The sequence below is a fragment of the Heterodontus francisci genome, chromosome 43, assembly GCF_036365525.1.
Source record: "Heterodontus francisci isolate sHetFra1 chromosome 43, sHetFra1.hap1, whole genome shotgun sequence".
NCBI lineage: Eukaryota > Metazoa > Chordata > Chondrichthyes > Heterodontiformes > Heterodontidae > Heterodontus > Heterodontus francisci.
Genome location: NC_090413.1, coordinates 24,827,879 through 24,847,897, shown reverse-complemented (window position 1 = coordinate 24,847,897; position 20,019 = coordinate 24,827,879). Strand labels below are relative to the sequence as shown.

At 42.0% G+C, this 20,019-nt stretch overlaps 1 protein-coding gene across 1 annotated transcript in view; it reads right to left on the bottom strand.

Moving 5' to 3' along the window:
• The window catches only part of LOC137355732 (complement C3-like), an 89,073-nt gene that overhangs the window by 20,902 nt on the left and 48,152 nt on the right, over window positions 1-20,019 (bottom strand). Inside the window, exons 21-31 of the mRNA XM_068021203.1 lie at window positions 19,381-19,593; window positions 17,907-17,961; window positions 15,928-16,014; window positions 15,099-15,302; window positions 11,725-11,800; window positions 9,207-9,366; window positions 7,914-8,009; window positions 6,773-6,923; window positions 3,983-4,152; window positions 1,915-2,073; window positions 204-263 (exon numbers count right to left, since the gene is read on the bottom strand). Of these exons, the coding sequence (XP_067877304.1) occupies window positions 204-263; window positions 1,915-2,073; window positions 3,983-4,152; window positions 6,773-6,923; window positions 7,914-8,009; window positions 9,207-9,366; window positions 11,725-11,800; window positions 15,099-15,302; window positions 15,928-16,014; window positions 17,907-17,961; window positions 19,381-19,593 (1,431 nt within the window). The remainder of the gene's footprint in view (window positions 1-203; window positions 264-1,914; window positions 2,074-3,982; window positions 4,153-6,772; window positions 6,924-7,913; window positions 8,010-9,206; window positions 9,367-11,724; window positions 11,801-15,098; window positions 15,303-15,927; window positions 16,015-17,906; window positions 17,962-19,380; window positions 19,594-20,019) is intronic.

Below are 20,019 nucleotides of genomic sequence, written 5' to 3'. Positions count from 1 at the left end.
CAGTTGGACCACATGAACTGTTCTGTTCTGTGCATTCTATGTGTGATGGAGCTTCTTATGCTATTATCTGGGTGGTTAACCATGTCACAATGATAACATTTAATATATTACCTGCGATGATTCAAGGGATAAGTGAACGATGGACTGAATTCTGCTTACAGTATTGTCCTCCCAGACAATAAGTTCTTGGAACTAACACTTACCTTCAAAGTTCCTTGTCCATGCCCATTTGCTCTTACTGTAAACTTTTCCTTAGCGCTCATCTGAAATATAGACAGTGTAGATGAGCCATTAACCTTATACAGCATCAATTCAATATAACAAAAACCCAGGAAAAGACTGGAAAATCATGAGCAGCAACAGCTTTGATTCATGATATGATAATGGCTTCATTTTGTAATATTCTAACAAACTAAAAATGAAAGGAAAAATTGAAGGGCAGTTTGGTGATTTTCATTCTTGTTCTTAGGACGTGAGTGACAGGGTAGGGGGTGAGGGTTAGGAGGGCCCTTCTCTTGCATTGCCATAGTCCTTGAGGTTCTTACAATGGTGTGTCCAAGTCAGGATTGAGTGCAACTTAAGACAGAACAATAGAGGTAGTGATGTTCCTGTGGCCTTGTTGCTCTTACTCATCTCACTGGGGCTGACAGTTACTGTCCAAGTAACTTCAGTGAGTTGCTGCAGCGTATCCTGTAGATACTGCACACCATATCCTCAGTGCAATAGTGGTGGAGTATTGAGTCTAAGGGCAGGGCACCGAACAAGCAAACTTCTCTGTCCCAGATGCTCAGCTGCTTGAATGTTGTATGGCTGCATCCATTGAGATGGATTCGAGTATTCCACCCCAACTTGAACCTTGTGGATAGTGGAGAGGCTTGAGGAGTCAGCAAATGAACCAGTTATGGTTGGGCATCCAGGCTCTGCCCTGCTGCTGTACCCAAAGGGCTGATATGGCTAGTCTACTTACAAGGTTCTGGGCAATTGAAACCTCATAAGACATTGGTGGCTCGACCTCAGCAATAGTAATTTCATGGAAGGTTGAGGGGATGGTACTGGCAGTTTTCTCGTCAGAGATGGTCTTTCCCAGCATTCGTGGTAGAAATATTACCTCCCATTTGTCTGTCCCAGCCTGACTGTTGCACGAGTACGGGTGTATCTTGATGTGGGCAGTTTCATCAATGGACGAATTGTGAATCGAACTAAACACTTGTGAAACCATCAGCAAAGAGACCGCACCTCCTGACCATTTTACAGACGCAAACTTTATATTACCCTAAACAGCACAATCAAGGACGGTTTACACTTTGCATGGAAAAATAGCCAGAGTGATGGAATTTTATCCACAAAAATATCAGTAAAAATCTTGTAGTTCCTATAAGGGAGTGGTTATGTTAATGGACTAGTAATCCAGAGGTATGGATTAATTATCTCAAGACAGGAGTTTAAATACCACCCAATCTGCTCCCAAAAATACATGAGAGAGGCTCTGTCAAAATTTTCCCTTTCCTAAAGTGAAAAACCTGACATCTTTCTGGACTGTTGTGAGGCTAAAATTTGGAATTCTGTAATATGCCACTGAAATTCCTAAAGGTTGCGCAGTAAAACTGTAAACCCTTGAGCCAGCCAACACTAACATTATTGAGAAAAAGAAGAGACTTAAGTGCTGCAGCTACTGAAAAAATACATCTAATGCACGTAAATAAAGTGGGGTGGATGGAGGCTCTCATGGAGCAAAATTAATTCACTACTGTAGGTTGGTAATGCAGAAAAATTGGACTGACAAACAGGCACGAATGATTTACATCACCTAGTAGAATGACAATATGGTCAAAAATAACAGGAAGCAGAAACACACACAGTACATCTTTCAAAAAATGCTTTAAAATAAACTCTCAAACCTAAGTAATAACTAACCCTTTCTGATTTCGATACAAATGAATTTGATGAGTCGAAATGCCATGGAATAGGGTTCTGTCTGCCAGTAATGGTTACAACGACATCTAAATCAATTTTTTTGAATTCAGGAATCTCAGCTCTGTACTTGGCCAGACCTTGCAACGCAACCATTGTTGCCTAGGGGAAGAAAACAGTTATTGTTAAATATTTTTGAGGAGGAAGTAGAAATTTCAGACTAAACCTGCAACATTAACCATACTTGCTTGCTTTAGAAATAAGAATAAGTAATCAATTTCTTTATGGCTTTCAATTAAAAATCTTGAAGAATAATCAGGAGATTTCAGAAAAGCTTGCAGCAAAAGTACTTCTGGCTTCCAGTTGCTACTTGGGAATGGAGAGGAAAAGACACTAAACTTAAATATTCTAAAGAATAAGTTTAATCAAAAATGATTAAATATGTCATTTAAGTCTGGAAATTAGTTTTTCTTTTATTCATTCATGAGATGTGGGCATCGCTGGCCAGGCCAGCATTTATTACCCCACCCTAATTGCCCTTGAGAAGGCGGTGGTGAGCCACCTTCTTGAACCGCTGCGGTCCATGTGGTGTAGGTACACCCACACATATGTTAGGGAGGGAGTTCCAGGATTTTGACCCAGCGACAATGAAGGAATGGCAATATATTTTCAAGTCAGGATGGTGTATGACTTGGAAATGAACTCGCAGGTGGTGATGTTTCCATGCGCCTATTGTCCTTGTCCTTCTTGGTGATAGAGGTCGTGGATTTGGAATTAACGCAAGTGATGCAATGATAATTTTAATTTATTTTATGAGTTAGCACCTCTTAAATGGTCACAAATCATTCATTTTTTCCTCAAGAGACATCATAAATTTGGTTGGAGGGGCACTTATAGGCTGGTACAACATCCCTACTAGATTTTACAGTATCTGCAAAACAAATTTCCTAATAAATAGAAACTGAAGTTCATCATTAGAGTTAAGTACATCAGATAATTTTCTTATATTCATGTAATTACAGTATATTCTATTTTGGCTGGTTATTGGATACTGTGTTAGCTTGGCTCAGTTGGGTGCATTTATTTTCTGTATTCGCAGGTTGAAGATTCACCTAGTGTTTAAATTAGGCTGCTGATCAGTAGATCAATTGGGGAGTACTGCAATATCAGAACTGCCATTCCTTTTGGAATACAATTTGATAGAGATCGACTCCACTGGTGGACAATTTCCACTGGAATTACATTAGAGTGCTCGCATAACTTCAACTGATTGTGGTGGAAATTCTGCTGATTCTCATTTGATCCTGGCCATTTCCAGCACTTCCCATCAAAGTGCTGGGTGCGTAGAATTACATCTGATCAAATGTGGGCAGGAGTTTTCGAACACTTTGCAAATGGTGGAACTACATCAGTTGTTGCAGTTGCTGCCACTTGCGCTATAGCAATCCTGGAGGCAAGAGATACCTGTCTGTCCTTGGTATCCAACTTTGCTGACGCAGATGGAGTGTGTCAAGGCCAAATAATTGAACAACCTAATATTTTGCTTCCCTTTATGATCGCTCAGTAGCCACTAGGCATGGTTTATTGCAAAAGGCCTCCATGGTCTCTGGCAATCACCATGCTCCCTGTAGACAGAACCTGAGGCTGGAAAACCATCCAGGATCGGGGACACATCTTCATGATGAGGGCAAGGCCCCCAACTATTTCACAACAGTATAAAATCATCCCCCTCACTATACTCTGGAATTCTCCAGGCTTTCCTCCACCAACAATCCGAAGCAAAAAAAGGACACAGAATTACAATTAATTATTTCGTTCATGCTCGTCAGGTCTTGTGTGTTGAAATGGCTCCTGACATTTGTTTTGAAAACATTGGCCAATGAACCTCCCAAGTATCTCACTATGAAATCTGAGAGACAGACAGGGCAAGCTATTGCATAAGCCCAAGTCTTTCCTGTTTGACAGCAATGGAAAGATAGGCTTTCACCCCCACCATCCAAGATTTCTGCTAAACTGTTAGTTTATTTTCTTAAAAATTAATCATTAGAAAGGTAAAGTAGAATTGTGCAACCTGTGTGGTTTGGTAGCCACCTCCATACTCGCTCTTTAGCGATAGCCATTTCACTAATTTACCAGCCTGCTCAAATCTCCTGAGCTGCGTGAGAGCCAGAAGGGCATATCCTGTGGCTTCAATTGTGTACAAAGAGTTAACATTTCCATCGTCTGCCCAGTATGACTGGTCTAAAAGGTGCAAGAAAAAGAATGAGTTAAAGTAAATAACATTCAAATTAAGTCTGCCATCCATTTCAAAATACAATGGTACATACATACGAATCAGGAGCAGGCCATTCGGCCCTTGAGCCTACTCCGTCATTTGATAAGATCATGGCTGATCAGATTGTGGCCTCAACTCTACTTTCCTGTCTACTCCCTATAACCTTTGACTCCCTTGTCGATCAAAAATCTGTCCAACTCAGCCTTGAATATATTCAATGACCCAGCCTCCACTGCTCTATGGGGAAGAAAATTCCACAGACTAACAACCCTCTGAGAGAAAAAATATTTCCTCATCGCTGTCTTAAATGGGAGAGCCCTAATTTTTGAACTGCGTCTCCTAGTTCTAGTCTCTCCCATAATCAAGTATGGTTCTGTGCTCGCCAACTTACCAACATTACCAACTTTCAAGTGCATTCCCAGGGACATTGGCCCTTACGAACTTTAAAAGCTAGAACTACAATTCCAGCAGAATCTGTACCTGGTTAGTTCTCAGTTCCTTCTCAGTAAGGGGTAAGTAGACCAGAAAAAAACTCAATGGTTCTCCTATTTTTGGAGCTTTTAAAAATTAGGAATAAAAAATTTATTGGACAATGAATGTTAAATATTCATTTTAAATGAAATTTTATCTCTGCTCCCCTCTGGCCAATACCCTCAGCAACAAAAGCTACACAAAGAATTTCTCCACTTAAATGTTCCACCACTCCACTCAAGATTTCTGCTATGCTATATTCCAAAATAAGGAACAACGAGGGACAGTTTTTCTGCCTCCCTCCTCTACACCCAAAGAGTGCTGCTCCTGTTTAGACCCAGGAGTGCTGGGTCATATTCCTTATCATTAACATGATAAGGGGCGGCACAGTGACGCAGTGGTTAGCACCGCAGCCTCACAGCTCTAGCAACCCGGGTTCAATTCTGGGTACTGCCTGTGAGGAGTTTGCAAGTTCTCCCTGCGACCGCGTGGGTTTCTGCCGGATGCTCCGGTTTCCTCCCACAGCCAAAGACTTGCAGGTGATAGGTAAATTGGCCGTTGTAAATTTCCCCTAGTGTAGGTAGGTGGTAGGGAATATGGGATTACTGTAGGGTTAGTATTAATGGGTGATTGTTGGTCGGCACTGACTCGGTGGGCCGAAAAGCCTGTTTCAGTGCTGTATCCCTAAATAAAAATAAAATAAAACATAGCCCAGGGATGATCACACCCCCACCCCTCCCCCCCTGCACCTCCTCCCTAACATTAGCAATAAGCTTACACACGTGCAGGCTTCTCAGACCTGCAGCAGCACCAAGGCTACTGGATCCTGGAAGGGCTCTAAAGAGACTTCCTGTTCTGTCTTTAGCCCGTGTCTCCCCCACCCCCTCCCAGCCTGAGCCCATCTGATGGACAGATGCCCAACCGCAGACCAAAGAGTCACGTTTCATTAGGCACCCTGGTGATGGGTGCCCAGCAAACAATGATGCATGAACATGAAGCAGAATGGGTTGAAACTGGTCTTCAGCAGTAGCGCCAAACATGCTTATAGCCAATAATTCTGACTCAATGGAATAGAAACTGGGTATGGTGTACAACAGGCTGCTCATTCGCTATAAGCTCGTTTCACACTGCTAAATAAAACAATTTCACCCTGTTAACCTTTTATTACTGATTAGATCAAGGGAAAATGTTCACTGCTTCAGGGGTGCAGGGAATTCAGAATTTTCAAACTGGTTTGAGGTCTTGGGCTAGATTTCCAATCCAGGGTCGGGAACCCGAAGTCCAGATCATTTCCAGCTCCCAATCCGGTGCGGTGTCTGGCGCACTGCTATTTTAATATGCAAAGCCCCTAATTGGGCCAGAGACAAGCTCAGCACCCAATTAGTGGTTATGGGTGCTGCCTGGAGAGGGGGAACTGGCTCTGGAGGGCAATGCTCAAAGGAAGATGACAGCCCTGACTTGGCTTACCATTGCCTTGCTGCTTGGAGCAGGCAGGAGAGCAGAGGGCCAGTAGCCTCTCAGTGCATTCGAGTGGCCAAACAGTTAATCACAAGCTACTTGACCCACTCTACTCAAGCGATGGCAACTTAGTGCCACCACTTGGCACCTCAGTTTGAATAACCCTTTTTCTTCAACACTTTAATTCTGCAGCAACATCACAGTATGGCTCCACGCAGTGCTCTCAACAGGTGGGCACTAACATGCCCCAGTCTGTTCGCTCTTCCCGGTCGCAGCTTTGAAAGTGTCTTTCTGGAACTCTCCAGCTGGTTAACAGCTCTTCAACGAGCTTAACAGGCAGTTAATTGGAGGTGAGCAGACTGCTGACTCCCGCACCCATGCTTTGAAAATTGCTGTGCGTTCCGAAGCCAAGTGTAGACCCACACGCCACCTGGGAGCGCTATCTTCAAAGCAGCCTGCACCTGACCTCACCCCCATGGGTGTTTGAAAATCCAAACCCTGGTCTCAGGATTGAAGTCAGCCTTGTCTCAGCCTTAGTTTCTATCAACTGTAAATAATAAATTACTGTGAGATTCCCTGCAGAGACGGACAAAATGTCAGCAGGAAGATTCAGAAGGCAGACAGAAAAATATACACACAACTACTAATCAGACTTACCTGCTGAAGCAAATTTCATTAGGATGTCTACTTTGTCTTTTTGCAGTAGTGATAGGGCGTAGGTGGTTATTGTCACAGTGTACGCTCTCTTCAGGTCACCAATGTGATTCTCCAGGTAGTCTCCTGCTTTTCTGACACTGTTTTCATAACTCTGAAATTAATAAATCAGAAATTAATAATCAAAAATTAAATCAAAAGATTGTAAAATGACATTTCATCAAGTGTTAACCAACTGGTGTACTGAGTACACATTCACAGCAGCAATATTTATTAAACGTATAAAATCAGTTCTATTGTTTTTGCTCAATAAAATGGGACAGGACTGGAGTTGTAACATTTTTTTTGCAGTGTAAAGTTTAAAGAAAATCAGCAGGTTATGCCTTTGTTTAGTTTATGTGGCCATGGCAAGAAAGGCAAATATTTAAAAAATCGTCACCTGCACATTGCAAAATCACCTATGCTGAACACTCTGGGATCGCCAAAGCTTACAGTATCATTGCACATATTGCAGGAATGCTCTCCCAACCCATAGTTAATAAACGTGGACTTGTGTTCTTGTCACCCTGATTGCTGCCTCTTCCACTGACCCAGCCTTCACTTTCATCTCCATCCTCTAACCTATCCCCAGTCACCGATCTCACTCCTTTCTCCAATCATCTCTCCCTATCTCCACCTCTGAACTCCCTACTGCCACTGACTTATCTCCCCAACTCCATCCTCCCTTCAGTCTCTCTCTCCTCCCCTCACCTGGCCTCTAATCTCTCTCTCTCAACCTCCAGCATCTGAGTTAGACTTGCTCCTGCACCCTCTAGCTCCAAGATTTTTGCCCACAGCATTGTTGAACTTGTGAGGTGATAATTCTCAGCAAGGGAACCAGGGCGTCTGGAACCAAGTAAACAGGGTGCAAAATAGGATCAGGCTTGGCAACGGTGCCCTCTAGGCAGGTAGCCTGCTAGCAATCACTTCTAAAGTTCACACACTGAATAACTGCCACTTGGGTGAAGTTAAGTTGATTGATGGCAATGGAATCGAGCAAAAGCCAACTGTTTCAGATGAGATAGGAAAAAAATTGGAGGTAAATTCAGGAAAATTAACTAAACCAAAAGATTGCCTTGTGGTTTTGCCAAATGGAACTCTTTACCTCTACATAAAATGAGCAAATAGGTTTAGCTTCAAGCATTGCGATGAGTACAAATGCAGTCAGTGCAGCCTCGCTTTGTGATTCACGGTATCCTCCCTAAAGGAAGTTAACATACAAAAAAAAACTATGAAATGTTTATTTCAGCCACTTTTCCACATTATGACTTAAAGCAAATAGCAAGAGTAGTTAAACTGCTGATTTCATTTTTCTGGAGCTCGTTGTTTAGCAAAGATATTTTTTTCTTAAATCAAAGGCCTGAAGCAAGTCCAAACGAAAAGAAACTGACACGGAAAGTTTCTACAATTAGTGTAATTATTGAAAACTCGAAAGCCTAAAATTCATCTGAGGGAACAATGTGGCCATTCGGGAATATCAGAGAGGCTGTAAAATTCCAATTTCTATGTGAGATTTGCAAATCAAACGTTTTAAAAGCAAAAATCTAAACAGGAAAATTACACTTGACAGTCATCTGTTTTGTTGGATTTTGAATGTGTTGTTAAAATATTGAAAGTAACAAGTTTTGCCGACAACTTGCTTTGATATAGAGTCCCTCACATTGGAAAAATATTATAGAATGCTTTCCCACATGGAGAAGAATAGAACGGATACTGAGGACGACTGTAGAATGTGTAGTTGGAATTTGGGAGTGGGAAGAAGTATTTTATGAAGAGGGTTTTGAAAGCAGAGGGATTTACGGACGAAGGTCCAGAGGGCAGTGGTACAATGGCTGAAAGAACATTCACCCAAAAGGGACAGCAGAGGAGGGGAAATGACGCAGGGGTGAAAGCAGGCCGCCGGAGGTAAAGTGACACAAGACCACGGAGGCATTTCAAGAAACAGAAAGGGATAAAGGAGAAGGTTAAGGGAAGATTTGAGGGAGATGTTTAAAATTTTGGAAGAACTTTGATACAGCAAATAAGGAGAAACTTGTTCCAGTAGCAGAAGAGTGTCAGCAAGCAGAAGACCCAGATTCAAGCTCATTCACAGAAGAATCAGAGGCGACGAGGATTTTGTTTTAGACACAGCAAGTTGTTATGATCTGGAATACGCTGCCTGAAAGGGTTGTGGAAGCAGATTCAATAGTAACTTACAAGAGGGAGTTGGAGGAATACTTGAAGGGGTAAAATCTGGCAAAGAGCAAGGGACTGGGACTAATCAGATAGCTCTTTCAAAGAGTCAGCACAGGCACGATGGACTGAATGGCCTCATTCAGTCCTGCAAGATTCTGTGATTAAACTTTTTTTTAATACAACCATCTGGAATGATAAAGAGTAAAAGAAATATTTTGCGTACAATCATCTCTCCATGAATTACAGGTGCATCTTCTTTGAAGTTGCCCCCCGGTTTTTGTTTGTTTAATATCAGCCATTTTACTGCACCACAGAGAACGCCCGGTTCAATTGCGATCAAGTTAAATGACATTGCAAACACCTTCACCACATAAGCGGTCAACCTACAAGGAAAGAAGTGCAACATTATACCCATTTTTTTAAAACGATTGTGAGAGAAAACATCTTTTCTGGAGTAGTATAATAAAACGAACAGTATTTAATCGAAAGAAACTATTCACACTGAAACCTTATCAACACCACTGTGATTAATAATTCAATGACATCGACTTTGAAATCTAAGCATTATATGACTTAAGGTTCTGAAACTCCACCCCACCCCACCGCACACCCCCCTCCCCCCCTGTAAAAACCTCCCTGCTTCACTACATCTCTCTCCTCCTTTAAGACGCTACTTAAAACCTACCTCTTTGACCAAGCTCCCGGCTACCTGTCCGAATGTCGCCTTCTGTGTCCAATTTTGTTTGGTAATCGCTCCTGTAGCACCTTGGTAGAGTTTATTGTGTTAAAGGTACCATAAAAAAATACTTCTTGTTGTTGGTTCATAGCAGATGGCTGGATCATTAAGGAGAAGCCTTCTTTCTATTGCATTAGAGATTTGAATGGATTTTGTGTAACCTAAACAGCACCGACAACCAATCTTTTCTGCAGTACCTGTGGAAGAGTCTGTCACTCTAGAATTGGCCTTTACAGCCACTCCAGGCGCTGCTGCACAAACCACTGACCACCTCTAGGTGCTTACCCATTGTCTCCCGAGACAAGGAGGCCAAAGAAGATACTGCCATTAATGCATCACAATACTTTTGACAGTAGTGTCATTAGCAAGAAGACAAAAGCAGCAACTAGAGTCATAGACTCAACCATTTGTACTTGTCCGGTGCCTTTTGTTGCATTATTTCGTTTCTGTAGCATTGCCAGGGTGTTGCAGAGAAAGTCTCAGACTCCAGTCAAGGTTAACTAAAAACTCTATTATTTACAGTTACTATACTCTCTGCAAGCCACCTAAGCTAGCATCCTTCTTCTCCATAAGCCCATCTCAAAGAACAAAGAACAGTACAGCACAGGAACAGGCCATTCGGCCCTAGAAGCCTGTGTCGATCTTGATGCCTGCCTAAACTAAAACCTTCTGCACTTCCGGGGACCGTACCCCTCTATTCCCATCCTATTCATGTATTTGTAAAGATGCCTCTTAAACGTCGCAATCGTACCTGCTTCCACCACCTCCCCCGGCAGCAAGTTCCAGGCACTCTCCACCCTCTGTGTAAAGAACTTGCCTCGCACATCCCCTCTAAACTTTGCCCCTCTCACCTTAAACCGATGTCCCCTAGTAACTGACTCTTCCACCCTGGGAAAAAGCTTCTGACTATCCACTCTGTCCATGCCGCTCATAACTTTGTAAACCTCTATCATGTCACCCCTCCACCTCCGTCGTTCCAGTGAAAACAATCCAAGTTTATCCAACCTCTCCTCATAGCTAATGCCCTCCAGACCAGGCAACATCCTGGTAAACCTCTTCTGTACCCACTCCAAAGCCTCCACGTCCTTCTGGTAGTGTGGCGACCAGAATTGCACGCAATATTCTAAGTGTGGCCTAACTAAAGTTCTGTACCGCTGCAGCATGACTTGCCAATTTTTATACACTATGCCCCAACCGATGAAGGCAAGCATGCTGTATGCCTTCTTGACTACCTTATCCACCTGCGTTGCCACTTTCAGTGACCTGTGGAACTGTACGCCCAGATCTCTCTGCCTGTCAATACTTCTAAGGGTTCTGCCATTTACTGTATACTTCCCACCTGCATTAGATTTTCCAAAATGCATTACCTCACATTTGTTCGGATTAAACTCCATCTGCCATTTCTCCACCCAAGTCTCCAACCGATCTACATCCTGCTGTATCCTCTGACAATCCTCATCACTGTCCGCAACTCCACCAACCTTTGTGTCGACCGCAAACTTACTAATCAGACCAGCTACATTTTCCTCCAAATCATTTATATCTACTACAAAGAGCAAAGGTCCCAGCACTGATCCTTGCGGAACACCACTAGTCACATCCCTCCATTCAGAAAAGCACCCTTCCACTGCTACCCTCTGTCTTCTATGACAGAGCCAGTTCTGTATCCATCTTGCCAGCTCACCTCTGATCCCGTGTGACTTCCCCTTTTGTACCAGTCTGCCATGAGGGACCTTGTCAAAGGCTTTACTGAAGTCCATATAGATAACATCCACTGCCCTTCCTTCATCAATCATCTTTGTCACTTCCTCAAAAATCAAATTAGTGTGACTGTTACATCATCGCTCATACAGTGAGGGGGGGGTGCTCTCTCACTGTCTTCAGTATTAACCCTTTACCTTAGTAAAACATCCCAAGGCATTTCACAGAAGCAAGATTCTATAAGCTATGTCAATATAAGATTCCCAGAAGCGGAAAGGAAACATTTAATTCAATTGTAACATACCATGTGCTAGCATCTCGATGTGGAAATGCTGCATAAGAGCTCTCCGGCTTGCGATATGCCAGTTGCTGAATGTAACCTGAGTGCAAAACAAACCAAATAAAAAACAAAAATCTAAAAAGCTCTAGAAATGTGGGGGGGGCGGGGGGGGGGGGGGGGGGAAACACAAAAAGCTGGGGAAAATAGTGATCAATAGAATCATAGAAAATGGGAAAAAAACAAACCTGAACACATCTATGATGAACTATCTATGATTCCTTAACAAAATCTGTGCTGCATTTGCAGTAAAAACTGTCAGGAAGACATAGTCAAAATATATATGTTTCAATGATCATGTTAGAAACAGTCATTAATGTTTTTTTGCTGAGAATTGGATTAAAGGACAAGTTTGACAAGTATGTCAAAAATCAGTAACTGCAATGTACATCATTTACTATCCAGTTTGCGGGCAGATAACCTGAGTGGCCAATGTCACTTGAAAGTTGTCTGTGCCCCTTTGCTCATAAGTAAGAGATTTGGCTTGGCCATAAATTGGTTAGTCTGGAGAACAATCTTGGAGATAGTGACTAAACATTTTGTAACTGAATAATACATGCAGTAACAAGTACTCAATGTTTTGCACAAAAGCTTTTTGTTAATTATCTTGTCAGAGCTGAATCGGAATCAACAGTGATAGACTGAAATATAGACATAAGTGAATTTAAGAGAATCGCTTTATCGACAGAACTGTAGGGCGCCATTTATTTGTAATTGCATTTATCTAATGTTGTCACTAGCTTTGGTGAGCAAATGACATTTTGTCCATGAGAGAGTCTGTTGTTTCTAAACTAGCATCAGGTCCTAGTTTAACAGCTTATCAAGATGAATAAACTAGTTTAGGCTACCTACCCGTTAATCTCCTTGTCCATTCCTGTCCCATTCTGCTTTTCTGTTTTACGTGTTTACATTCTGAAATATTATCTGCTCCATCCTATAAAATTCTCCTGATCTGGAGATCACTGCGCTTTTGTTGGCTGCCCTGTCTTCAGACACACATTACAAGCAGGTGGAGAAGTTGCACAAATATTGGCCATCACGGGTTAAATTGTCTTGTGACAATAGCAGTGAGAGAAATGGTCCGTCTTCCTATTGCTGATTTTTCTACTGCCTCACATTAATAACCACAATGGCACAGTGGCGCAGTGGTTAGCACTGTAGCCTCACAGCTCCAGGGGCCCGGGTTCAATTCTGGGTACTGCCTATGCAGAATTTGCGAGTTCTCCCTGTGACCGCGTGGGTTTTCGCCAGGTGCTCCGGTTTCCTCCCACCACCAAAGACTTGCAGGTGATAGGTAAATTGGCCATTGTAAATTGCCCCTGGTGTAGGTAGGTGGTAGGGAATATGGGATTACTGGAGGGTTAGTATAAATGGGTGGTTCTTGGTCAGCACAGACTCAGTGGGCCGAAGGGCCTGTTTCAGTGCTGTCTCTCTAAATAAATAAATAAATAAATAAATAAAAACAAAGAAATTCTGCAGAAAATACTGACCAAACACAGCCAATCCCAACCAAAGAAAACAAGAGCACAGTCAAGGCCACTGAATGGTCCCACTTCCTTGTCAGTCGGTCTCCAAACCTGCATACCAGTTCATCAATGATCCAAGTTGACTCCATGCTATCTACAAGTGTACTTCATCCCACCACAGAGCCTCAGACTCTAACTGTGAGCATTTTATTCTTTGCTCCCTGTTGTCAGATTATGACTAGGATGCCTCTCTCTTAATCTCTGCCATGTCAATGTAACCTGAATTCCCTCCAGTTCATTTGCATGTGCATTTTGGTTGGTGATCCTCATCAAAGCCCATATCATTTTTTTTTCCTTTTTGCCCTTGTCAGAACCTTCTCTCCTACTACCCAGTGATGTCATCTTTCATGGCTCCCTTTCAGATGCTTTGCCCTCCAATCACTATCCCAGCACAACAGTGCTCCTCAATCTTAATTCCCTACAGCTGCCCCAGTCGGAATCTTGCCTTGAACATGCACTGATCTACACTCTATGCCCCTCTTTGCAATCTTCCAAAGATTCCATGAGACACCATCATTGCCTCCTTACGAGGAGCAACCTCAAGTACTCCATTTTACCATCCTTCTGTCCAATTCACCCACGCAGGGTAATCTTGCCAAATATTGCCTCCAATCAGTGCTGCTTGGGACCTCTTTCAGCAGATCAACCATCACTGCCCACTCTGCATTTCCTCCGAATAGCTACGTATATTCACATGCAAGGCATCACTGTTTCATTGCCATTGATAGTCTGGCTTTGGTAGAACTTGGCTCCTGAGACATTGTTCTCATTACTGAAGCCTTCTTTCCTTGTTAAGTTTTCCCCCAGCTGCCCACTCAAACTGCCATGGTGGCAGTGTGGCTCGTAGCAGTAAATCACCCTTGATCTCTCCCACTACTCCTACAGCACCTACTAGCTCCTCAGCTTGGTTCCATCTTGCCTCACCTCTACATTCTCACCCTGAGTTTCCACCCTGAGATATTATCCCTCCTTTCCCCACCAATCCTTTGCACCAAGCGACTGATCATCGACAATAACATCAAACTCCATCTCGGCTCCCTTCACCTGCCTTTGAATTCATAGCCATTCCATTCCCCCTAAAGTTCTCTCTCCTTTCCCACCCATGTTCACAGCCACCCTCTTGAGCATGTTACCTGTTGTGGCCTCAACAGCCTCCATCATTGATAAGATCATAATGGTCACCACTGTATTCTTCACCACCCATATCCCTTTGCCTCATTCTAACCCCACTTCTTCTGTATCCAACCTTGGGGAAAAAGATTCTTCCCCCAAGTCACATGCAAAAGCACTTTCTAACTTCCAACTGCCTAGCCAATGGCCCTCTATTCACCACAGTACTTCCAGCTGCCACTGATTGCCTCAAACACTCCATTGTCCCTAGAAAATCATTTACTCTCCCCCCATTCTTGTCGAATGAATGGAATTTTGAACGTAACTCAATTATCTCCCCACTTGTTGAAATCAATAAGATTGAGCTCAGCTGTCTTCTTAGGTACTACAAAGTACTGTTTCATTAAAAACAAGTAGGAAGGGAGGGGGTGTGAATGGGACATGAATCCTCGAAGAGGATAGGCTCAGCAAAAAAAAAGTTGAAATCTCTGCATTATGAGAAAAAGATACGGTGTGATTTTGAAGTATCACCTTGTTGCAAACTATAGCACTCAAAATGAGCATTATTGGCGTCATGTAGATTGTAGCCTCTCCTCTGAACCTGACTTATGTTATATCATCAGCGAAAGTCTCAATATGCATAAACTTGCAAAATTTAATTTCCAAAAAGAGAACACAATTGTGTATGAAGATAGTGATGTGTACCTTGTTTAATGTTCTTCAGTGAAGTTTCTCTGCGATCCATTCCCAATTTTTCCCATTGCTGGGTTTTGTCCAGAAAGTTTGTGACAATCACACCTGGGGTTATTGATGCCATATTCTGCTCTCCGCAGCCACAAGGGACTCTAATTAGATGGTTCAGTTTCGTTCCATCAATAGAATTTTCAATAGTTTCAGCTAATAGATCTCCTGTTTTGTTAACAAAATAAACTTATAAGTACAGTGTTAAATATATTTAAAAAAAACAAAGTTAGGTTTAATCGATGGAATTAATCACACTTTGAATCTCAGAAAGCAATTCCCCTCATTCACGGCCACAAATCTTTGATTTCTTTCACTCTGAAATCCATTGAGTAGGCACTTTGAAAATAATTCTCATAATTTGCAAAAGAACGACCAGTTAAAAAAAGCGTGAATGGACCTTTGTGCTATCTCTGCCCTCAATAGTATGATAAACCCATGAGTCTTTATTTTAAATAGATGGACTTAGCATTCAGTAGGAATTGGTCAGTCAATATCCTTATTTGAACAATATTTAAAAAATCAAAACACAGAATGAGGTCATTTGACACATTGCGCCTGTGCCAGGTCTTTGGTGGAGATATCTACTTAGTCCCATCTTTTTAATCTCTTCAAGTGTCAAAAGCCAGAGTAAATTTTTATTGTAAGGATGAAAAGTTCACATTCTGCCATCTTGAATAGTCCAAATATGCACAAGCCAGATAAAATCTAGCAATGCGCTTTCCCCTTCAGTCTGTACAAGAAATTGTCTCGGTTTATTTGCACTAGAGATCCCACACCACAATCAATGTACCTTGTACACTGATGAACGTCAGCGGCTCTGTGTTTGGAACGACATCATCTGGCACTTTGAGGTCAACTTTAATCACTTGTTCATGACCTAAATTGAAGAAAGAATATATCGATTTATATAAAGAAAATCTTTTAATCAAATCTTTGATTTTCTCAACAACTATTGGTTTGGGTTTGTTTCCTCTGTCTTTTTAAATCACCTTAGTTGTCTTCTCTGTAGTCAACTCCTGAAGTTTACTCGAGATTTCAGTGTTTTACTTCCTCCCAAACTTTCACCAATGGAGAACAAAGCTCCAAGATTCTGAGATACCTCTATTGAGATATGCTCAAACTGACTAAATCTCTATCAAAGTCTTATTTTTTCCTGTGTGGTATAATTTAGAAACCCATGGTTAAGAGTGAGAAATGATTAGTGACATTAAATAGTTGCCCCTGTTTTGCTTAAATTTTACTAGAGGAATAGAATTGATAAGCAGAGAAATTACGTTAAAGTTGTATAGAATTTTGGTTAGACCACACTTAAGACTACTGAGCAAAGTTCTGGTCTCCATGTTAGAAAAAGGATATAGAGGCACTTGAGAAGGTGTAAATAAAAGATTTACAAGGATGCTGCCAGAACTGAGAGGTTATACTCATCAGGAAAGATTGAACCAGCTGGGGTTCTCTTTTCTCTAGAAAACAGAAGGTTGAGGGGTGAGCTGATAAACGCTTATGGAGGCTGATAGAGAATAGGGTCAGCATAGAAAAAGGTGCTTCCACTTAGGAGGAGACCAAAACTAGGGGCTATAAATATAAGATAGTCACCAAAAAATCCAATAAGGAATTTAGAAAAAACTTTGTACTCAGAGACTGGTTCCAATGTGGATCTCACTGCCACAAGGCAAAGTTGAGGCGAATAGCTTAGCTGCATTTAGGGAAAGCTAGATAAACACATGAGGGAGAAAGGTGCAGAAGGTTACACTGATCGAGTTCGATGAAGAGGGATGGGAGGAGACTCATGTGGAGCATACACAGCAGCATGGACTAGCTGGGCCGAATGGCCTGTTTCTGTGCTGCAATATTATGTAATTATTTCTTCCTACTGCCACAAAACATTTGACTTGTAAATGTTCGATCGCTGTTCTGTTTTCTTATATTTCACATGACGCTATTGGAGTGTGCACTGCAACACTATTAAGCAAGTTAATGTTGAAAACACTCATCTTCAAATTGATTATTTCACTGAATTATTTGTACTCAAGGTGCATGATGTCATTGCCCATTAACAAATTCTTTTCTTCTTTATTAATTTCAGGGGCAGATACAGAAGGGTCAAATCCAGGTAACAAACCCTCTACTCTGCCCCGCCAGTGTTCCTCATCAAAGAACAGCAAAGCAACTCCTTCAAGCAGATCTTCTATTTCAAAGCTCGAATCATCTTCAGATTACCAAACAAGTATCCATTTGGACTTAATCATGGTCAGTATTATACGGGAGCCCACAGCCATTACAAACTTAACTCATTCCATTTCAAATCCTACAGTTAGCAAAGAGGAGAATTTCGCCCATGCAATCACTCTGAGCTTGCAGTTGCACACAGGTCTCTCAGATGAAATGTTAATGTGGTAACACACTCTGGACTTTGAAAAGCCATCAACCTTGTAAACCTGGACAGTTCTCTCGCTGCTGCCTTGAATCCAAGGTGCCGAATTCTCCAGCTCTCCCGTAAAATGCACCAATTATCTAATGAATGAATCCCTTACTGCACCCTGACTGATATTATATAATCCCATGACTGTTGTAAAAAACCCTGTATATAACCGCTGTAGTTCGGTGTCAACTTTTGTTTGATAATTGCTCCTGTGCCACGCCTTAGGATGTTTTACTATATTAAAGGTGCAATATAAATGCAAGCTATTGCATAAACCAAACAAAAATAGCATTAATGATGTTTTGATAACAACTTGTTATAAGAATGTTAATGGTGAACAAGGATCTAACCTTTGGGATCCAAATCGTAAGTTTGCACTGGCCGTTCGATTTTTTTCCCCTCTGGCTACAAGAAAAAAACAGAATGCAATGAGTATAATAGAGTTTGGTTTCTTCTGGGTCTAAATTTTTTTGCTGAAGCTACTATGACACCTAGCTTAACACATTCTGAGCAAGACAATTCCCCCAGAATTCCTGGCACCAGTGTCATCACACACCCTGAATCTGGCCCTTACTCAACATTCGCCATCCTGGAATTGACAGAGGCCAGCGAGCTGCTAGAACAGTCCTGCCCAATTTTCCACTCCCTGTTTGGCCAAAATCATAATTTGTAATTCGCCACGATTTCTATCAGATGTTAGGGTTTGCGTCTTGAGAGTTAGGTGTCTGCTACCAAGATCTTTTATATAGCTAACAATCCACAGTTCTGTTTCAGAGATTCAATCCCAATTGAGAAATTTGAGTCTAGGATGAGCTAACTTATTAAAAAAAGAAAAGATCTAAGAGAATGGTTTCAGATATGAGGGACTTCAGCTACGTGGATAGTTTGGAGAAGCTGGGGTTGTTCTCCTTAGAGAAGAGAAGGTTGAGAGAGGATTTAATAGATGTGTTCAAAATCAGGAGGGTCTAGACAGAACAGATAGAGAGAAATTGTTCCCACTGGCAGAAGGGCTGAGAAGCAGAGGAAACCAGTTTAAGGTGAATGTCAAACGAACCAAAGACAACAGGAGAAAAAACATTTTTACGCAGCGAGTGGTTCAGATCAGAATGCACTGCCTGAGAACATTTAAGCTATGAAGAGAGGTTGGATAGGCTTGGGTTGTTTTTGCTGGAGCAGAGAAGACTGAGGGGTGACCTGATCGAGGTGTACAAGATTATGAGGGGCATGGACAGGGTGGATAGGGAGCAGCTGTTCCCCTTAGTTGAATGGTCAGTTACGAGGGGTCACAAGCTTAAGGTGAGGGGCGGGAGGTTTAAGAGGGATTTGAGGAAGAACTTTCTGACAGTCTGGAATGCCCTGCCTGGGAGGGTGGTAGAGGCGGGTTGCCTCACATCCTATAAAAAGTACCTGGATGAGCACTTGGCACGTCATAACATTCAAGGCTATGGGCCAAGTGCTAGCAAATGGGATTAGGTAGACTGGTCAGGTGCTTTAAAGCATCGGTGCAGACTCGATGGGCCGAAGGGCCTCTTCTGCACTGTATTATTCTGTGATTCTGATTCTGTGTGTTGGAGGCAGATTCAATCATGGCTTTCAAAAGGGAATTGAATAATTACCTGCAGGGAAAAAAAATTGCAGGGCTACAGAGAAAGGGCAGGGGACTGGGACTAGCTAAATTGAAACTAGCTAAATTGCTCTTGGAGAGAGCCGGCATGGGCTTGAAGGGCCAAATAGCCTCCTCTGTGCAGAAACCAATCTATGATTGTATAATCGCTAAATTAGAGTGCCATGAATGCTAAGAACATCCAGAACTTTCATACTTACCACCACTAGAAGGGTTTTTCTCACACCATCAGTAACAAGTCTGTCATAAACTGAGGCCTTGACTTCAATTACTACTTCTCCAATATTCAATGGAACTATCACATAAGGCACGGCAACAGATCCTTTTTTAGGGACAGTAACTGTTATTTTTAATCTATTGTTCGGTTTTGCACCGCTGCAGATGTTCTCATTGAAAGGAATCTCTACACGCACCTAGAATTTAAAAATGCAATTAAATTATAAAGAATTATTAAAAGGTGGAATTATTTATGTCAAGAATCTATATCTAATAATACACAGCTATATTACGTCAAAAATTGTAGACGCAACACTCCATACTCATTTGTTTCAATGCGCACTTGTGATCTGCAACTTGAGACTGAAAAATCTATTTTCCACGCTCCTTGAGCGATTAAACTGTGATTGACTGCGAGTATATGTGTAAACTTGGTGGTTTAAATTCACACAGCGTCATCTTAGCAAGAGAATAATGCATGGTGCGGAGGGCAAATCTCAGATCAGAACTGGGGCTATAAACCAATTGCAATGGCCACAGAGGCCTGCTGCTACAGGAGGAAGAGGCTGCCTCTGAGCTGCTTGAAAAGCAAGCAGTGTGTTTGGCCAAGCTTTTCAACAACA